At 33.8% G+C, this 18,502-nt stretch overlaps 3 protein-coding genes and 1 long non-coding RNA gene across 4 annotated transcripts; all 4 read right to left on the bottom strand.

Annotated features, from left to right (window-relative positions):
- Positions 1-3,466: 3,466 nt before the first annotated feature.
- Positions 3,467-6,919, bottom strand: LOC135838204 (granzyme B-like). Its single transcript, XM_065353835.1, has 7 exons — positions 6,847-6,919; positions 6,595-6,714; positions 6,379-6,509; positions 6,141-6,247; positions 5,776-6,038; positions 3,882-4,036; positions 3,467-3,792 (listed from the first exon to the last, which is right to left on the bottom strand). Exons 1-7 carry the CDS (start codon positions 6,917-6,919, stop codon positions 3,604-3,606), a joined length of 1,038 nt encoding a protein of 345 aa, XP_065209907.1. The 3' UTR covers positions 3,467-3,603.
- Positions 6,920-7,054: 135 nt separating this feature from the next.
- On the bottom strand, positions 7,055-8,387 carry LOC135837262 (uncharacterized). Its single transcript, XR_010557160.1, has 2 exons — positions 7,360-8,387; positions 7,055-7,253 (listed from the first exon to the last, which is right to left on the bottom strand). It is a non-coding gene; the product is annotated as an uncharacterized LOC135837262 (long non-coding RNA).
- Positions 8,388-10,666: 2,279 nt separating this feature from the next.
- On the bottom strand, positions 10,667-12,362 carry LOC135837266 (trypsin delta-like). Its single transcript, XM_065352478.1, has 7 exons — positions 12,234-12,362; positions 12,051-12,116; positions 11,855-11,973; positions 11,672-11,781; positions 11,318-11,571; positions 11,042-11,193; positions 10,667-10,946 (listed from the first exon to the last, which is right to left on the bottom strand). The coding sequence occupies exons 1-7, from the start codon at positions 12,298-12,300 to the stop codon at positions 10,761-10,763; spliced, it is 954 nt and encodes a 317-aa protein (XP_065208550.1). The 5' UTR covers positions 12,301-12,362; the 3' UTR covers positions 10,667-10,760.
- Positions 12,363-12,365: 3 nt separating this feature from the next.
- Positions 12,366-18,175, bottom strand: LOC135837265 (ovochymase-2-like). Its single transcript, XM_065352477.1, has 10 exons — positions 17,609-18,175; positions 16,451-16,588; positions 16,273-16,338; positions 16,022-16,188; positions 15,797-15,906; positions 15,451-15,710; positions 15,185-15,333; positions 15,015-15,095; positions 14,684-14,771; positions 12,366-12,404 (listed from the first exon to the last, which is right to left on the bottom strand). Exons 2-10 carry the CDS (start codon positions 16,518-16,520, stop codon positions 12,373-12,375), a joined length of 1,023 nt encoding a protein of 340 aa, XP_065208549.1. The 5' UTR covers positions 16,521-16,588; positions 17,609-18,175; the 3' UTR covers positions 12,366-12,372.
- Positions 18,176-18,502: the final 327 nt, after the last annotated feature.

Raw genomic sequence — 18,502 nt, forward strand, 5'->3', positions numbered from 1 at the left:
AAGAAAAATGATAGATAGTAGTTAGACTTACGTAGGTACATCTCCCTATCCACCATCGTGACGAAGCACCCTTCAAGAGGGTCTATACCTACTCAAAGTTTAACTTGAATTCGAGAACTACTTACTGGATTTTTTCGCCGCAGTGTTTAGCAGTTATGAAGAAATTCTCGCTGATCAAAGATCCACCGCATATCGTCTTACTTATAGTAGTGTGTATGAAGACCTTAACAAAATAAAAACGTTATCGAGGTATTTCGTCTTACATACATATGTATTTGAATGGTGTGTTTGTATGGATGAATACCATGTGAGGTAAATGTCCACGATGAACTACGTTGCCGTGCCATACGGCCTTTATGGTATCACTGGAAGTTGGCTTTTGAGTTACTTGTTCTTCCGGCAATCGATTCTTTGTTTCGCATGCGAACGCGACATACTGGTTGCATTCTGCGAATATGACGTTTCATGAGCTAATTATCGTAGTGAAATAATAAAATAAGCGAGCATTACTTTGTTCGGCCTTAGTGAATGGTCTGAATGAAATTCCAATAAGGGAAATTAATCCAACAAGCATGACAACAGCTAATATGAAAAAATATTCGAAGATTACTTTTTTGCGAATAAACACGTATCATGAAAAGATATAGAGAAAACAATCGCGTACCTCCCCCTATGCCTATGCCGACGATCAGTACGATGTACATAAGTTTCATTTCACGTAAGCGTATTCGTTGAATTACTTGAAATAAAGGTACACCTTTGTTGAAAAGATAACATACTTGCGAGTTGAGAACGAAACGTTATCAATGGAAGTGCCCCTGAAAATAACGTAATTTAATGCCCGATTGGTTGTAGCCGCGTATTAATAGGTAGATATTTTTTGGAATAGGATGTCTGGGAAATTTGGAAATAATATGTGGCTAGTATTTGGTATCGTTGATGTTTTATGTTCGGTGTTTGGAGGGGGAGGATGAGGTGTGTCGAATGAATTCGTTGATTTTGATGAATTGTCAGAGCAATACTTTGTGTAGTTGAGAAAATGCAACAAATTTCAATCGTTGTCCTAATTAAATATGAAAAATCAGAAATTGGGAACTTTCTTTATGCTTGTTTTTGGGTCTATGATTCTCTTGATGTGCATCACGATCCACTCGTTGAATTTTACAAAATTGAACGTTTTCGAATAAAATAAAACAGAAATTATATTTTAGAACTGTCCTCTTCAATTCTCGAAAAATTGAATCAAAAAGGGAGTTTTTACGTACCCTGAAACAAATGATTACTTATTTAGCGTGAAAAATTGTAAATTCCCTAGTAAAATAGGCGAATGGCCCTGTTCCCAGTTTTGGAATATTATGATGGATTATAGTTAGGTACCTCCAAAAAAAAATGTTGGTCCCGCTCCTCAAACCACCTCCCTTGGACAGTGTAGTCAAAAAACAGGTTTTTTGGCGGGAAAAAAATCTATATCCATGAGTAGTGGCGAGAAAATTCTGGTACCACACGAAATGTGTAGAGGAAGCCTGGGCCTTTCGACATGATTTTTTTCAACATTTTATTTTGTAGTGGTGGGGGTAAAATTGACAGAAGAAAACTTTAAACCGTCACAGCTTCGGATCGAAGGGTTGGACGCAAAAACAGTTTTCACCAAAATGTATCTTCTTATTACTAGTACTTTCTTCCTGCCAATCCATAAAATTAAAGTTTTGTCCGCAAAGGGCTCATATTTGCAAAAAAAAAAAAACAACTTGAAAAATACGCGTTTTTCGCGTTTTTTCCCCACAAAAGTACGAGAAGTATGCGAAAAATGTTTAGAATGTTGAGCGTCAAATTTCACTTTAGAAAAAGTGTTCAAAAGAAGCTCGTCATGAGAATAAAAAAATACCAAAAAAAATTCGAATTGAGGTCAGAGCAATTTTGTTACAATTCTCACATTCTTTTCAATTTAAACACGTTTCCACAACGCTTGATGAAAAAAAACCATCAAAATGAAAATGTCGCAAGTTGATCTTCTAAAAATTTCCAAGAATAGGCAAAAAAAATATTACCTAGGACATTTTTGATAACGTCAAAAAAAGGTGAGTATTTTTCGACAATTTTGGCAAGAAACAGTGCTTTTTTGACAATTTTGACAAAAGTTGGGATTTTTAAATAATTTTTTCAAAAAAGAAACTTTCTGTAAAATTTTGACAAAATCAGACTTTTTTGACAACTATTCTGGTGATGAAATTTTCTGAACATTTTGGCAAAAACAGGTGCTTTTTGGACAACTTTTACAAAAAGTCAAGATATTTTGATAAATTCTGGCAAAAATAAGAATTTTTGAAATTTTGACTAACAAACTGGGTTTTTTGTTCATTTTTACAAAAAATACTTATTAGGACTTTTTTGATAATGTTGGAAGAAAAATGTAAGTATTTTTCAACAATTATGGCCAAAAACAGTGCTTTTTTGGCGATTTTGACAAAAGTTGAGATTTGTCGAAAAAATTTAAAAAAAAAGAAACTTAGATACAATTTTGTCATAAATGAGACTTTTTTGACAATTATTCTGGTGATAAGATTTTTTTAGCATTTTGACAAAAAATAGATGCTTTTTTGATAATTTTTACAAAAGTCAAGATTTTTAGATAGTTTTATTGAAATTATAACTTTTTGAAATTTTGGCCAACAACAAGGTTTTTGTTCATTTTTACAAAAAATATTAAGACTTTTTTGATAACGTTAGATGAAAATGTATATTTTTTGCAAAATCGTACTTTTTTTTGCATATTTTACATAATTTTACAAAAATAAAAAAATTCGAAAAAGGCGTACTTACTTACCTACTTATTTTTTAGTTTTTTTCTTGCGTACATATTTTTATTTTATGGATTGATAGGCAAATAGTCCTTGTAAAAAGACACATTTTGGCGAAAACAGTGTTTGTTGTGTTGAACCCTTCAATCCGGAACTGTGGCGGTTCAAACTTTTTTTTTGTCAATTTTATCCCCACCTATGATGAAAAATTTTGAAAAAAATCGTGTTGAAAGGCCCATGCTTCCCCTACACATTCCGCATGGTACCATAATTTTCTCCCCACTACTCATGGATATTGATTTTTTTCCGCAAAAAAGTGTTTTTAGATATACTGTTCAAAGAGGTGGGTTGAGGGGCGGAAATTCGGCTCGAAATTTTTTTTGGAAGTGCCCAATAATAATCCATCATAATTTTCCAAATCTGGGAACAAAGCCATTTCGCCTATTTTACCTGGAAATACGCTTTCAATTTCCAGTTTTTTCAACTATGAGGAGGAGTCAGAATTTGAATTTTCGCTTCTCATTCTTCGCAAGAACTTACACACCCTCTACTAATTATTTAAAAAAAAGCTTAAAGTTACGTAATGTACTGATGAGCTATCTCGCTATTGGCGAGCTGAGTGAAAAAAATTACTGCTTAAAAGTTAAAACATTTTCTATAGCTTTTAATTGAAAACATCCTATTAACAAAAAAAAAAAAAACGGCAGTTGATACATATGAATTGAATTATACTTATTACAAATACACAATACACATTATATAAGTAATTGCTGATAAGACTGATGGAATATTCACACTTGGATATCTATGACCAGACGATTTTCTCAATCCATGGGACGTAGAGTGCCACTTTGGTAAAATGATTATATCGACCGCTCCCTTTGTCGTCCACCAATCTTTGGTACCTTGAAAACACTCCAAGTAATTCATAAAATGAAGTATTTTCATCAGCACATCCTTTCTTGGATATCTGCAGTGGTCCTCCAAAATCACCCTAAAGGAAAAATTTCAGGTCATGATGTACAGGTATTAGGTACCTATTATATTTTTCAAGTTTACGATATTTTGGTGTACCAATCATACTTGATATGCGACGGCGCCATCTTTATTGAATGTACAAATTAAACGTTGTGCGTCGTTACCAAATGCTTTTAGAGATTCGCCGCAAACTGAATTTCGATCCTCGTCTATATGTAGTTGTGCCCACTTGAGACTTGAACTATACGAGTAACTGTACCCTTACAATGATAGATAATTAATTGTTACGATATTATATTACTAGGAAACCTTCTGAACTCATAGGTAATCTTCGGTTTGAACGAATTCAAGCTAGATCGAAACAGCGTATCTTTAAACTCATACGACCAAAATTTCAGACGCTAGAAGTCAAATCCAATTGAAAAAAACATAATCAATAAATAACAAATTTTTATGGTGGAGACCACCATTTTTTCTACTGTGCTACTTATCTTACGTTCGCTATTTTCGTGGTAGAGATTTTTTCCGGAGATGAGATGCAGACAGCTTTGAGAGGCCAGACATACGGTTCAATGACCCTGAAAAGCTAAACTGACGACCATGAGAGGCTAGACAGACAGACAAATGACTTTGGAAAGCCGTACTGACGGTGAAAATGTTCTTGATAAGCCAGACTGACTACCTTTAGAAGCTAGACAGTAAGGTCAGTGAACCCTGAGAGTTCAGATACATGAGGCTGGGCAAACAGATGACGACCTTGAGAAACCAGGCAGACAGGTCAATGACCTCAAAATGCCAGAAAAGCAGACAGACGGCCATGAGAGGCTGGACATGTAGGCCAGTACATACTCTTAAAAGCCTAGTCAGAAAGGACAATGACCTCGAAAAGTAATAAAAGCAGACAGATGACCTTGGAAAGCCATATTGACAGGTCAATGACGTTGAAACGCCAGACACACATATCTTTAGAGACCTGACAGGTGGGTCAATGGTCTCGAAAAGTCAGTCAGACATTCAGAAAACCTCGAAAGGCCAGACAGGCAGACAAACGACTAGGAGAGGCTAGACAGGTAGATCAGTCACCTCAAGAAGCCAGTCAGATGGGTCAATGACCTTACAAGGTCACACAAGCAGACAAACGACCTCGGAAAGTCGTACTGATGGATCAATTACCTGAAGAGTTACTCGTATGTATCACAAAATTTCGGGAGTGTGAATTCAAAAAAAAATTTTTGATCATCAGTAAATTCTAGAAAAAAATGAAAGAAATCTAATTTTCAAAAAAGATGTATTAGAAGCAGTTGTTTTGAACAAATGTCGTCAATCGTTCTGAGAATGTCCATGAATGAAGTTTAGCTCTTATAACTTTGATCAGTGCTCATTGGACGTCCTTTCGATTGTTTTCGTTGAATACTACCGTTTTAGAGATAGGGGATTTTCACTTTTTATGGATTTTCGAATTAGTCAAAAATCAAACTTTAAACTCACAACCATGGAACGTCTTGATAACCATCTGAAATGTCCGAGAGTTGCTCAAGTTCATTTATGTCTATTCAAGATCGATTTCAGATTTCTGCTCTCTAAACTTGACTGTTTCAAATTTAGAGAGTGGATTAAACTGAAGAATCGATAAAAGATCCAGAATGGCCCAAAACTACCTACTACATATTTGTTAGTGTATGGGAGTTCAACCGAAGGAATTATTCACATTGACTCGATTTGCTCCTAAAAAGTCATATTTCGCAAAAAAGTTTGAAAATGGTCTTTGAATTTTAAAATTTTTCAAATGTTCAAAAATTCGCTAAAAATTGAAAAATGAGCTCAATCTGAAATTTTTTATTTGGGGGGGGGGGGGGGTTCAGGATATCATCTTTTGATCTTCATTCAAATCGAAGAGTGAGAGTTCAAACCACATTCATTTTACTACTCGTAAGTTGTTTTTTAAATCTTCTCATGTGTACAGATTTTAAAACTAATGTAAATTAGATAGGCTACTTACCCGTAGTGTAGCTGCCCCATCCTAATGCGACGGTCTTTGGATAGTGGTCTTTCCCGAGATATTTCGTGTTTAAACAAATCGGTCTTATCATTTGGCTGAAGTCGACTTTTTTATCAAGTTTCAAAAGAGCAATATCGTGAAGCACTCGTGCTTCGGAATATGATGGATGCACATGGATTTTTTCTACCCCGTATGATTTTCCGTTATCCTTATCAGAATTCGCGTACACGGTTCCCAATTTGACTTCAATTTTGGGTTTAGCTCTTTAACATAAGAAGAAAATCAAAATTCAGCGAATTTTACAAATAATTTGTAATCCGTTTCGACTGTTTGTGTGTGTAACTGTACTCGTATGTTATACGTACCCTGCTAGATGTAAGCATTGAGCAGCAGTTAAAACGAAATTCCTGCTGATTAATGTACCTCCACATGTTATTTTCCGATCATTCTTCTTTGTGAATAGTATTAAAGCCTTAGCACACAAATAAAATCGTAAATGATACTTAGGGAAGAAAATACATACTCCTCACTTGATGGAAAATTGGACATTGTATCGATTTTCCGCATCAGAGTGTAAAATTCTAGAATATAGGATCTAATCACCTGGTGAGGAAAGTCTCCTTCACTAGCGGTTCCGTGGTAATTTATTATGCGATTCGAATCATAGGTGGGTGGAATTGACCGGCGCGTACGATCAACAAGCTCACAGATTTGTGTATTATATTCGTCACATTCTACAAAATATCAATTTGAAAATTTATTATTACGCGTATAGTCAGGTGATGGAAAAGGTCAGTAATGAGCACTAAACGTGGTTACTTTCATCAGCTGTTGTCCGAATATATACTTTTGGAGGTTCAGTTTGCGGAGGTTTAGTTTTCGGAGGTTCAGTCTTCGGAGGTTCATCCTTCGGTTTACCACTGAATTTATCCTTTACCCCTGAAAATAACGTAGTAGAATGGTATTTTACTAGTTGAATATTTTATCCAAACGTGGGAAGAAAACGGGCATTTGATCACTCGAGCGACTATCGAGAGTGTTAAAATTAACATACTAATTATACGAGCTTACAGAAAAATCCGACCACTGCTAGTAGAACACATCCAGCGCATACAACGAATCCTGTCCATTCCAGAATATTCATCTCGAGCTCGTTATCCTCGTAATTTCCGAACCAAGTTAACGTTAATGTATTATATTTAGCCAAAATCTAAAATAATGTACTTTTTTTTTATCTGTAGATAATCGCTTGACAGTGATAATGAATAAACTCGACTGATAAATTTGACAAATAGTTGTATTTGTAATTGGTAATATTTCTATACATTCTCAACAGCCGACTATTATTCAAGTACCTTACAATGGAATTGATTACGAAAAAATATCGTGGTTACTTTCATCAGCTGTTGTCCGAAAATATACTTTTGGAGGTTCATTCGTCGGCTTCATAGAAACCTATTTTGCCAAGTTTACAATAACTGAAAATAACGAAGTAGAAAAAGGACACATGATTTAAAAGTGTTTGATTGTTGGTTTCAAAAATTTGTTAATATTAACATTTATACTAATTACGAGCTTACTTACTTATAACTATTATCGCTATCACTAGTACCACTCCAAGACAGCAAACGCATACACAGAATCCTGTCAATTCGAAAATATTCATCTTGAGCTTGTTATTCTCGTAAATTGCGAACCAAGTTAACGTTGATGTACTACATATATAAATGTATTTTCCCAAAATCTCAAATAATGTATTTTTTTTTCATCTGTCGATAAACTCAACTGATAAATTTCACAAATAGTTGTGTTTTGTAATTTCAACAGCCAACTATTATTCAAGTACCTTACAATGAAATTGATTTCGAAAAAATATACTTTGGGTGGCTTTCGCTTCAAGATTCGGTACGAGTTCCCAGTAAGCATGCTGTGACATTAATATCACAGTGATGTAATTTTGTGATGTGTATAGGACATTACAAAGTAATATTTCTGTGACATTTTTGCGACATTGCTTTGGAATGGAAAAAGAAATATTTGGCTGCAATGTCTCAAAAATATAACTTTGATGATATCACTAAAAGATATTACAGTGACATTTCTGCCTCAAACTATACCATTTTTACTTCTCACAGATAAAGTATGTTGACAATTAGTATATAAGAAAGATACTGCCTCATGCGACTTTACCCTCATTAATGATGGGCGCTGGAGACTTTGCCGAATGTGGCGGAGTCAACAGCCTCAAATCTCAACTCCAAACTTCAGGAGTTGAGAGAAGAGAATATTTTTGCAGAAAATACATCTTATTATTTTCACAATTCAAATGAACTCCAATAATTGGTATTTCAACGACATTCGATGGGAATATTTTAGAAATATTTACATCAATATTGCAGAGACATTTCCTGGTGACATATCTGTGACATTCTGTGACATTAAAAAATGTCACTGGGCCCTTCTGAGTGATGTCTGTGAGACCATTTTGATGGGTACATTTTATATCACCAGTTAATCTCAGAGACATCACAAAGTGATATTACACATCTCCGCAGTGATATTATGTGATGTCACTGTGACATTCCAATGCTTACTGGGTATTAGCAACCCAGTAAGCATTGGAATGTCACAGTGACATCACATAATATCACCGCGGAGATGTGTAATATCACTTTGTGATGTCTCTGAGATTAACTGGTGGTATAAAATGTACCCATCAAAATGGTCTCACAGACATCACTCAGAAGGGCCCAGTGACATTTTTTAATGTCACAGAATGTCACAGATATGTCACCAGGAAATGTCTATGCAATATTGATGTAAATATTTCTAAAATATTCCCATTGAATGTCGTTGAAATACCGATTACTGGGGTTCATTTGAATTGTGAAAATAATAAGATGTATTTTCTGCAAAAATATTCTCTTCTCTCAACTCCAGAAGTTTGGAGTTGAGATTTGAGGCTGTTGACTCCGCCACATTCGGCAAAGTCTCCAGCGCCCATCATTAAGGAGGGCAAATTCGTATGAGGCAGTATCTTCCTTATATACTAATTGTCAACATACTTTATCTGCGAGAAGTAAAAATGGTATAGTTTGAGGCAGAAATGTCACTGTAATATCTTTTAGTGATGTCTATGTGATATCATCAAAGTTATATTTTTGAGACATTGCAGCATTTGCAGCCAAATATTTCTTTTTCCATTCCAAAGCAATGTCGCAAAAATGTCACAGAAATATTACTTTGTAATGTCCTATACACATCACAAAATTACATCACTGTGATATTAATGTCACAGCATGCTTACTGGGTAATTGCCAAAAAGTCTTAATTTTTGCTAAAATTTTCAAAGTTTCTTATTTTAATCAAAATTTTCTGTTTTTAGCAAAAATTGCTTTCTCATTTTTTCCCCGCCATTTTCTAAACAGTAGATTAAGTATACCTTTTGCTATCAATTTCTAAAAAGTTCTTTTTGCAAAAATTGTCAGTCTTGCATTTTGCAAATTTTCTGTCAAAATTTCCAAAAATTTCTAAATTACTGTCGAAGTCTTGTTCCTGCCAAAAGTAGCAAAAAAGTCCTAAATCCCAAAAAACTCTCATTTTTTGAAGAAAAAAATAGCTAAAAGTTGATTGCGTTTTTTGGAAAAAAATTTCGAAAAATTTCACTCTTTTTTAGAAATTTGTCTTGACGTGTCGCTTTGTTACCAGAAATTGCTGAAAAACCTTCTTTTGCTGAAATTTCTACTTTGTTGCCACAAATGGCCAAAAATCTTGATTTTTTTTTTTTAAATAAAAAAGTTGCAGAATCAGCTTTTGTTGAAAAATTACGAAAAAATGATTACCTTTTTTGGCACTAATTGTCAAAAAGTCCTGCTTTTTGCAAAAATTGTAGGTGGAAGTTTCCATCGAGTTCCATTTTTAGATTTTAATTAAAAACGAAATGTTCTGGCTTTTTTTTGGTGATTTTTTTTCTGCATTAAAATGTTTTGCTCATGTTTTGTCACTTTTTTAAATAACGTCTCGTTACTTTCTCAAGTTTTTTAGTCACTAAAGTTTTTTTTCTTTCAAAAAGAAAAAATTAGTACCCAAGTCGAGTCTGATAGAAACATTTTTTCAGTTTTCTGGTTCCTGCCAAAGGTAGCAAAAAGTTTCGTATTATTGCTGAAAAGCCCCTTCTTTTGCTAAAATTCTCACTTTGTTGCCTCAAATTGCCAACAAATTAAAGGTGCCCCCCAATCCAAAAATTCGATTCATCACTTTTGAGATAACTTCTCAAAAGTAATTTCATTTTGGTGATCAAGGTGTGGCATCCCTGATCAAGATTTATCCATTTATTCCTTCACTATATTCGTAAAGCATTAGTTTAAATTTTTTAAAGGGGGCCATGAAAGTCATGAAAAAGTCGTGTTTTCTTGTAGATGGTCATGAAAGTCATGAATTTTTCTCGAAACACACTTGAAAATTTTTTAAAAAGCCCATAAAATGATAAAAATTATATTTTTTTTTCTCAAAAAATTAGCAATATGAAAAAACTGAAATACCTACTTTCGTAAAAACATTAAAAAAAATTATCGCAGTTTCAAGTTATCTATTGGGGGGGGGGGGGGGTAGAGGTATTTTCATGCGGTAAAAATGTGAAAAATAGATCATGAAAAAGTCATAAAAATCATGATTTTTTTGTGTCTGGGAGTTTTGTTGCACACCTTGTGAAAAAATTCTTTGTTTTTTTTAAATAAAAGATTACTTTTGAATACCTATAAAAGTGGCATGAAAAAGCACAAATTTTTGATTTTTGATTTTTGCAACAGTCCTGCGTATACAACGAACGTTTTTTTTTTTTTTTTTGGTGCACGAATTTTTGGAGTTGAAAGAGAAAAAACTCACTGTGAAATATCTTTTGCAGAGTTTAAAAGAAAATTTTATTTCGAAATTTAAAAAACATTGAAATAACCGATGATGTTGATGAACATTGTAGACTTCGATATTCAGGGCCAGACGATTTCCCCGATCCAACGAATGTAAGGTTCAATTTTTATAAAAATAATTCCTCGACCTTTATCCGGAGTACGTGGTTTTACGTTCCTTGAATTCACTGCGAGTAATTCGTAAAGTGTAGTCTTTCCATCAGAGCATCCTTTGGACCATACCTGTAGTGGTCCTCCTGCATCACCCTACGTACAATGAAAAGAAAAATAATTCAAGTTAATATGTATTATTGTGTCTTTTTGAAGTTACAACGTGTTAGTTTAGCAGTTATTATATGTACCTCATGTTTGTCTTCTTCGGAGCTATGTGTGCAAATTATACGCTGTGAATCTTCATCATATGCTGCTGGATGTACACCACAAATTGACTCGTGTTTTTCGTCTATACGTAACTTTATTATCTTGAGATTTGAAGTCGAATTACCGATTTTACCTGCGAAAGTGCACTAATTATTATTTTGAGAATGTCGTTTCGTATTCATTTCAGAAAACGAAACCGAAAGGTGTATTTTCGATACAAAAATTCCAGTTTTAATCGCACATGTTACCTAAGTTACCTGATGCCAGACGTTCTAAACCCCATCCTGATGTGGTGGCGTTGTGGTATTTCTCGATGTTATAATCTGTGTTCAAACATATGGGTCTTATGGTTGAGCTGAAATTTACTTTTGTATCAAGTTTCAGAAGAGCAATATCATTATAGATTCGTTTTTCGGAAAATCCAGGATGTACGTGGAACTCTTTTACCTTGTACTCTTTGCCTGATTTCAAGAACACATTTCCCAATTCTACTTGAATTTTCGGATTACCTCTAGAAAATGAATCGAAATTCAACGAATTATTATAAAAATACTCGTATGATATCTTCGAATGGATAATTTTTACAACTGCTTGTGTGTACTTCTACTTACCCTGCTTGAATTATGCAATGAGCAGCAGTCAAAACGAAATATTCGCTGATTAATGAGCCTCCGCATAGATGCACCGTTGATTTTTTCGAGTTTACGAGTTCTATAAACGCCTTAGCACGTAGGTACGAGGAAAAAATACTTTTTAGTTATTCACCTTTGTGTAATTCAAGAATAAAGGATTACCTGGTGAGGAAATTGTCCTGGTACAGCGTCATCTTGATTTATTTTAGCTTGCAGTTCATCGATAGCTGGAGATGACTGGTCGCTGAGCTTACAGGCTTGCTCATTGTACTCTTGACATTCTGCAAATTGCGTTTAAAATTTTATCATTACATTTGGTCAGATGGGTTTGTATCTGTAATGAACAAAGTATGATTACTTTTATTAACTTTTTTGACTTGTTTTTGAAAACATATCGAATTGCTTATGCATAAGTAAAGAATTACTGAAAATAACGAAAGAAGAAACGTTTATTCATGTGCATGTCTGAAATTACGGGTCTGAGATTTCAAAAAATATAAGTCATTATCTAATTATACGTAGTTGAAGTGAATGAGCTTACTTGCTATGAGTCCCGCGAAGATTACTATGAATACTCCAAATAATATATTGTGTGCTTTTTTACCCATCTGCAGCTTATTATTCTTCGTAATTTTTGCATATATGAGTTGATATTTTCTAAAAATCTCTTTTTTCCATTATCACACGTATGAAAACACGGAGCTGAACGAAGCTGATAAAAATGAAAAAGTTGATATTATCGAGTGGTAAACACGCCTGTTTATTTTTAGCAGCCAACTATTATTCGAATCAATGACGTCATTTACATGAGGGGTTCAATGAAAAAGGGGGCATTAAGTTAAATTACCGTCAATTTTTCAGTACAGGTAAAAAAAACGGTGACCCATTCAACACTAAACAATGAACGGATTATGTAATGCTTTATAATTTTTGAAGCTTTAGAAACAGATAAAAACATTATTTTTAGGTACCTCAAGATTACCTATAACGTTTTTAGAATTTCTCGATTCAATATTTTGACAAAAAAAAAAAAAAAAGGATGAAATGATGTGTTGGATTTTCTTAATTCAGTATAATATACTGAATTAAGAATTTTGGACAATTTTCTGCCATTTTACCCCTCTCCCACCAAAAAAGAAATAATCTAGCAATAATAAATTGTTTTCAAATTCCAGATACATCGTCTTTATAGAAAATCCCCTCCCAAATGTGACGAGAGTCATCCTGAAAGAAAGTTGTGACTTCCTTCAAAAAAATTTTACTCGTTTTCTTCCAAAAATATACCTCTTACGAAAAAAAAATTATTTTGTACGAAATTTTCGAAAACAAGCGAGGTCCAGAGGACCTGGCAAGAGGGTTCCCCAGATTTGGAGAAAACAATGAACCTATTTTTTTTTTAATAATTTTTTATTTAACTAAAGTGACTAATTTTTTCAAATTAAGGTAGAAAAGCTAAATGGAAAACAAGATTGAGTATTGCTTCGGAATATTTTTGTTCGACTTCATATTTTCTGGCTATAGCTACACTGGATAGAAAATCGTTGAACATTGATAATATTTTTTCTAAAATTGAAAAATTAATATTCAAATTTTATTCAATTCGGAGTTTTTTTGTGAATATTCGAATTATTTTTCAAAATTATTTGTGTACGTTCCTTATAAAAATGTCGAATTATTTGAATATTATTTGGGGTTTTCAAAGATTTTTCGAATATGAGATTGGCTGAATGAATACAAAATAATTAAATAATGATTAAATGTTAATGAATGGGGTGTCGTTTTCGCATGGTTTGATACCACTGAGAACGAATAAGAAGTCAGATTTTCTGCTACACTAATCTAACCCCTCCAGAGCCTTCAGCCCCCTCCCTCAATTTTTACTACATATATACAGACGTCTGATTTCATTTTAGTCACACCCAGCCTCTCCGAAGGGTGCTAAAATCTGACGTCTGTATTTGCGTTTAGATCACTTGCAAACGATAACAATGTCATCAAAGTAACTTCATTTCAAAAATATGTACCTACTCATTAACATTTAATTCTCCCAAAATTCTCATTTTACCCCCTCTACGACATTTTTTTTCAGTTTTTTCCCACGACACACCAAAACAAAAATTTCGAAAAACATATAACCCTACGATGCTTAGGGGTCAAAAATACATCCAAAAATTGTACCTCGCAATTTTCATTGATAGTAAATAGCATAAAATTAGTTGAAAAACGCAATTTTGAGGGGTAAATATGATGGGAGGGGGGTGAAAATTCTTGTAGGTATACCTCTGTTGTTCACCACACCACCCTATAGAATCTTCATCAAAAAAAAATGTTGAATGCAATTATGGTATTTCAGTAGGGTTCTAAAAAAATCCAAGTTTGAGAGCGCGCGATAGGTGAAGTTTTCTCACGGTGGCGCCGTGGAACAGTGTTGACAAAACGTGCGGTAGTTCGGGAGATACATGTTTTTTTTCAAACTTTATTTTTTTTGACCATGTTGCACCCCCCTTTGGGACATTGGGAAAATTATATGTTATACCTTAGGGTATGAGCAAGTTTTGAGAAAAAATTCAGCGATGTATCCCCCCCAAAATTTTTTTCTGCCCCCTTCAAAGTTTTCAACCCCCTGAAAAACTAAGAAAATAGTGGGGGAAAATTCTCAAAAAATCACTGTGTGTATCCTTCCATGATATACACAATCTGTGAAAATTTCAAAATTTTTCATCAACCCCCCTCCGAAAAACGAATCTTTGAATTTTTGATGTTTATGGGGCAGTTTCTCCAAAAGGGGAGGGGGTGGGAGGTCAACAATTTTTATGGAGAGTTTTTACATCAAAGATGACTTTTTGGACCACTTTCCATCCATTTTGGATCAAAGGCCGTTTCACCCATCTTATAGGAGGAGGCCCTTTCTTCGGAGAAATGATCATTCGAGGTGATGACGAAGGGATAATGGTTTTGGGAGATTATCTCAGAATCATTGAGAATAACTACCTACGTATATTAAATGTTCTTGTCCAATATTATAATTATTAGTTTTCTCTGTAACGTTCTCGGTGCCTGTTTGACAATTTTCTACTGTCTTGAAAGAAAAAAATTGCTGCTTGAAATATTTTTTGCATTAAACATTTAAAAAAAATGATAATAATAATTTAATAGTTGATGCATTAAAACATAAAAACTACGATGCCGTTGACAAGGCTTTCAAACACCGACATCATGGCCAGACAATACTCGCAATCCAAGGAACGTAATGGTCTACTTTGGTAAAAATATCGTAGAAGTCGTTTTCCGTGTTGAAATCTTTCTCCTTGTTTATACTTACCCCTATGAGCTCGTAGAGTGGAGTTTTCCCATCCGGACATCGATCAGACCATACCTGCAGTGGTCCTCCACCATTAGTACCCTACAATGCAGCGGAGAAAATAAGAATTTGTAACCATGTTTTTTCACAGTGGTACCGACACCGACAACGTGTTAGTGTTGCGATCGTACAAAATTTACGCTTTTGTTTTCTCCAGGATTGAGTGTACAAATTATATACTCGGAATATCCACCGAACTTGTTTAGATGTTTGCCACAAGTTGATTTTGGATCCTCGTCTAAGCGTAACTGTGTCATTCTGAGACGTACTTCCGCGTTATCTGTGAATGATATTGTTACTATCTCACGTCAGGTGTTGTTCATAATACGTAACATAGTACCCTAAATAGCGATAGGAAATATTTTTCTTCATCCTAATTTTAGAAAATTATACGCACTGTGGTCCCATCCTGATGCGATGACGATGTTGCGGTATTTCTCGATTTTATAATCTGTGTTCAGACATATCGGTCTCATGGTTCGGTCGAAGTCGACTTTTTTATCGAGTTTTAAAAGAGCAATATCGTCGAGTAGTCCATGAAAGCCTACCTGGTTGGTGTATCCAGGATGTACGTGGAATGCTGCTACATTGTACACTCTGCGTTGAGATAATTCCGAATACATAATTCCCAATGTAACTCGCATGCGTGGATTATGTCTAGAAAAATCGAAATTCGACGAATATTTCAAGAATACATACGTGAAATCATCTTTTTGATTAACGACTAATTTGTTCTTACACACCCAGCTGTAGTTATGCAGTAAGCAGAACTCAAAACGTAGTGTTCGCTGATTAACGAGCCTTCACATGAAAACGATTTCGAAAGGACTGGGTTTTCGAATTGTATTAACGCCTTGATACACGAATAGAATCGTGGGATGGAAAAGAAGAAAGTATTAATTGTACCTACTTCAGATTTGAAAGCTTTTGTATCAATTTTGTCGTAATTTTTTAGAATAGAGTATCACCTGGTGAGCAATCTGCCCTTCTGTAACGTTTCCTCCATCTGTTATGGCAATCGGTGTATTGGAACGTGGAGTTGAAGTTGAAGTAGAAGTAGAAGTAGAAGTAGAAGTAGAAGTTGAAGTTGACTCAATACTTAGCTTACAGACTTGTTCGTTATACTCTTTACATTCTGAAAATTCGTTTGAAATTTTATTATTACGTGAATTCAGACTGTAAAGAAATTGAATCATTAATGATCATAAATCGTGGTTACTTTCATTGGCTTTTTTTATTTGATTTTGAGCCCATATCCAGTCACGTATCAATATATAACAGATTACTGAAAATAATAAAGAATTTGATTAGAAAAAAGGTGTTAGATAGGAATTCTTGCCGGCTATTGGTTTGATAAATTATTATTTTTTTATATAATGTTTGAAAATGTTACTTACTTCCTATGGTTGTCACACAGGCTAACGCGAATAATGCGAGAGATATGTTATGTAATCGAGTCTGAGCCATTTGAAATTTATTATCTTCGTAATTTGTGGACGAAGTTGACGCAGATTAATTGTGTATTTATCCAGAATCTGGAATATTGATGAATTTGTAAAAAATACAGTATGCTAATTTTACGCTCAAAGTACATTTTGATCGATCATGATCTACATATCGAAGAACGATATCAGTTCCATGTCTTTTGATGTTTACTGTTTGTATGAATGCACGATGGTTTAAGTAAGCGTCCGTCTTTGATAGCCAACTATTTACCTATCGACCTTTTAATTTTTTCAATTTTTTGGTGGCGTCAAAATGCAAAAAATGAGGTTCTCAATTTTATGAGCTTCATTTTCTGCATTTTTTGATGAAATGCATTTCATATGTATTAAATTTTTTTTAGCTTTTTCGATTCCCTAAATTGATTTAGGGCTGGTACTTTTTTCTGAAAATCCAATATTGAAAGTGTCGTTTTTTTAGTCGAAAACCGCCAAAAAGTCCTGCTTTTTATTGAAATTACCAGTCTTGGTGTTTGTAAAAAAAACGTCAAACATTTTTGCTCTTTCAAAAATTGACAAAAATTTTCGTTTTTTTGCAAAATTACTAAAAATGGTCGTAAGTAACTTTTTTTGCAAAAAATTCCAAGAAATCTTACTTTTTTCCAAAATTGTTCCAAAATCCTACATTTGCCAAAATTTGCCAAAAATTCTAGCATTTTAGCAATTGAAAAGTTTCACGTTCTTAGCAAAAGTCACCAAAATGTTTCGTTTTTTGAAAAAAATTGCGAGAAAGTATAACTTTTTTAAAGAGTGATTCCCAAAAATTGCTGCTTTTTGCTAAACTGCCAAAATTTTTGCTTTTTGACAAAAATGCTTGCTGTGTAACGAAATTGCTATAGATATTCACCTTCCCCCCCCCCCCCCAAAAAAAAAAATTATCTAAAAGTCTCGTTTTTTGACTGGAAATTACCAAAAAGTATCCTTTTTTCCCAATATTTCCCAGAAAGTACTTTCTTTACTGCTAATTGCTAAAATTACAAAAATTCTCTCTTTTTAACAAATTCAACTATTTGATGTTTTTTTAAAAAGAAAAAACAAAACAAAATATCTCACTTTTTTTTTGAAAATTGTCCTAAAGCCTCGCTTGATTTATGCCAGAAATTGGAAAAGATGATGATGATTTGTGTATTTTTGAGAATCAGCCGTAAGCCTTCCTTTTTCTTGAATTGTGAAAATCTCGCTTTCTGCTAAAATCAGTTTTTTTTTTTTAACTCCAAAAATTTCAAAAAAGTCTCGCTTTTTTATCAAAAAAATTCAAAACAGTTCAATTTTTTAAAATTAAAAACGAACATCAACAGGAATTGAGGGACTCGTGGAGGAACCCATTTGATACCCATCTCCCTATATCACTTCTCCGTTTTCATGCCATTCTAAAAAATTAATGATTTGGTTATTAATTAATATTTTTCAAACTAATTTCGAGTTTTTTTTGTATATGTTTCAGGTGAGTCGAGTATACTTTTTGAGTACGAGTACCTTCCATGTTTCATATTTCTTGTCGGAGTTGAATGTTTGTGAGTATTATTGCAATTGAATGAATTTATCTGTATGATAATGAATTAATGATTGATTGATGATTGTCGTCCTGAAAAATGATTTTTGGAATCTAGCAAGTGATTTCAATAAGATTGATCACGCTGATCATGAGAAAAATTATTAAGAAATTCCATCGTGTATAAATTTTTTGCGAAGGCGGCGTTACGATTGAAAATTGTTCGTTATTTGTTCCTTATTTTTGAAAATAAAAGTTGATTTAGGGGGGGGGGAGCTGGGGGCTTTTGAAGGTTCGAAACCACCAAAAATCGACTAGGAAGGTCGAAAATAAGGTACATAAACCAAATTTAATTTTTTTTTCTTCATACGTTCGCAAAAGATGATTTTTTTTATCAAGAATAATCATAGGAGAAAATTTAGGATTCGAACTGATATGAAAAGGTTTTGAAAATA

This window comes from Planococcus citri, chromosome 2, assembly GCF_950023065.1.
Source record: "Planococcus citri chromosome 2, ihPlaCitr1.1, whole genome shotgun sequence".
Lineage (NCBI taxonomy): Eukaryota > Metazoa > Arthropoda > Insecta > Hemiptera > Pseudococcidae > Planococcus > Planococcus citri.

Coding starts and splice junctions, on each gene's coding strand:
- LOC135838204 (XM_065353835.1), bottom strand. CDS start 6,919: ATGAATATTCTGGAATGGACAGGATTCGTTGTATGCGCTGGATGTGTT. Junction 6,039..6,140: donor CAATGCTTACATCTAGCAGG/GTACGTATAACA, acceptor CTTATGTTAAAG/AGCTAAACCCAAAATTGAAG. Junction 4,037..5,775: donor ATGGGGCAGCTACACTACGG/GTAAGTAGCCTA, acceptor TATCATTGTAAG/GGTACAGTTACTCGTATAGT.
- LOC135837266 (XM_065352478.1), bottom strand. CDS start 12,300: ATGGGTAAAAAAGCACACAATATATTATTTGGAGTATTCATAGTAATC. Junction 12,117..12,233: donor CTTCGCGGGACTCATAGCAA/GTAAGCTCATTC, acceptor CGTTATTTTCAG/TAATTCTTTACTTATGCATA. Junction 11,194..11,317: donor TTTAGAACGTCTGGCATCAG/GTAACTTAGGTA, acceptor GCACTTTCGCAG/GTAAAATCGGTAATTCGACT.
- LOC135837265 (XM_065352477.1), bottom strand. CDS start 16,520: ATGGCTCAGACTCGATTACATAACATATCTCTCGCATTATTCGCGTTA. Junction 16,189..16,272: donor AATAAAAAAAGCCAATGAAA/GTAACCACGATT, acceptor ACGAATTTTCAG/AATGTAAAGAGTATAACGAA. Junction 15,334..15,450: donor CGCATCAGGATGGGACCACA/GTGCGTATAATT, acceptor TATCATTCACAG/ATAACGCGGAAGTACGTCTC.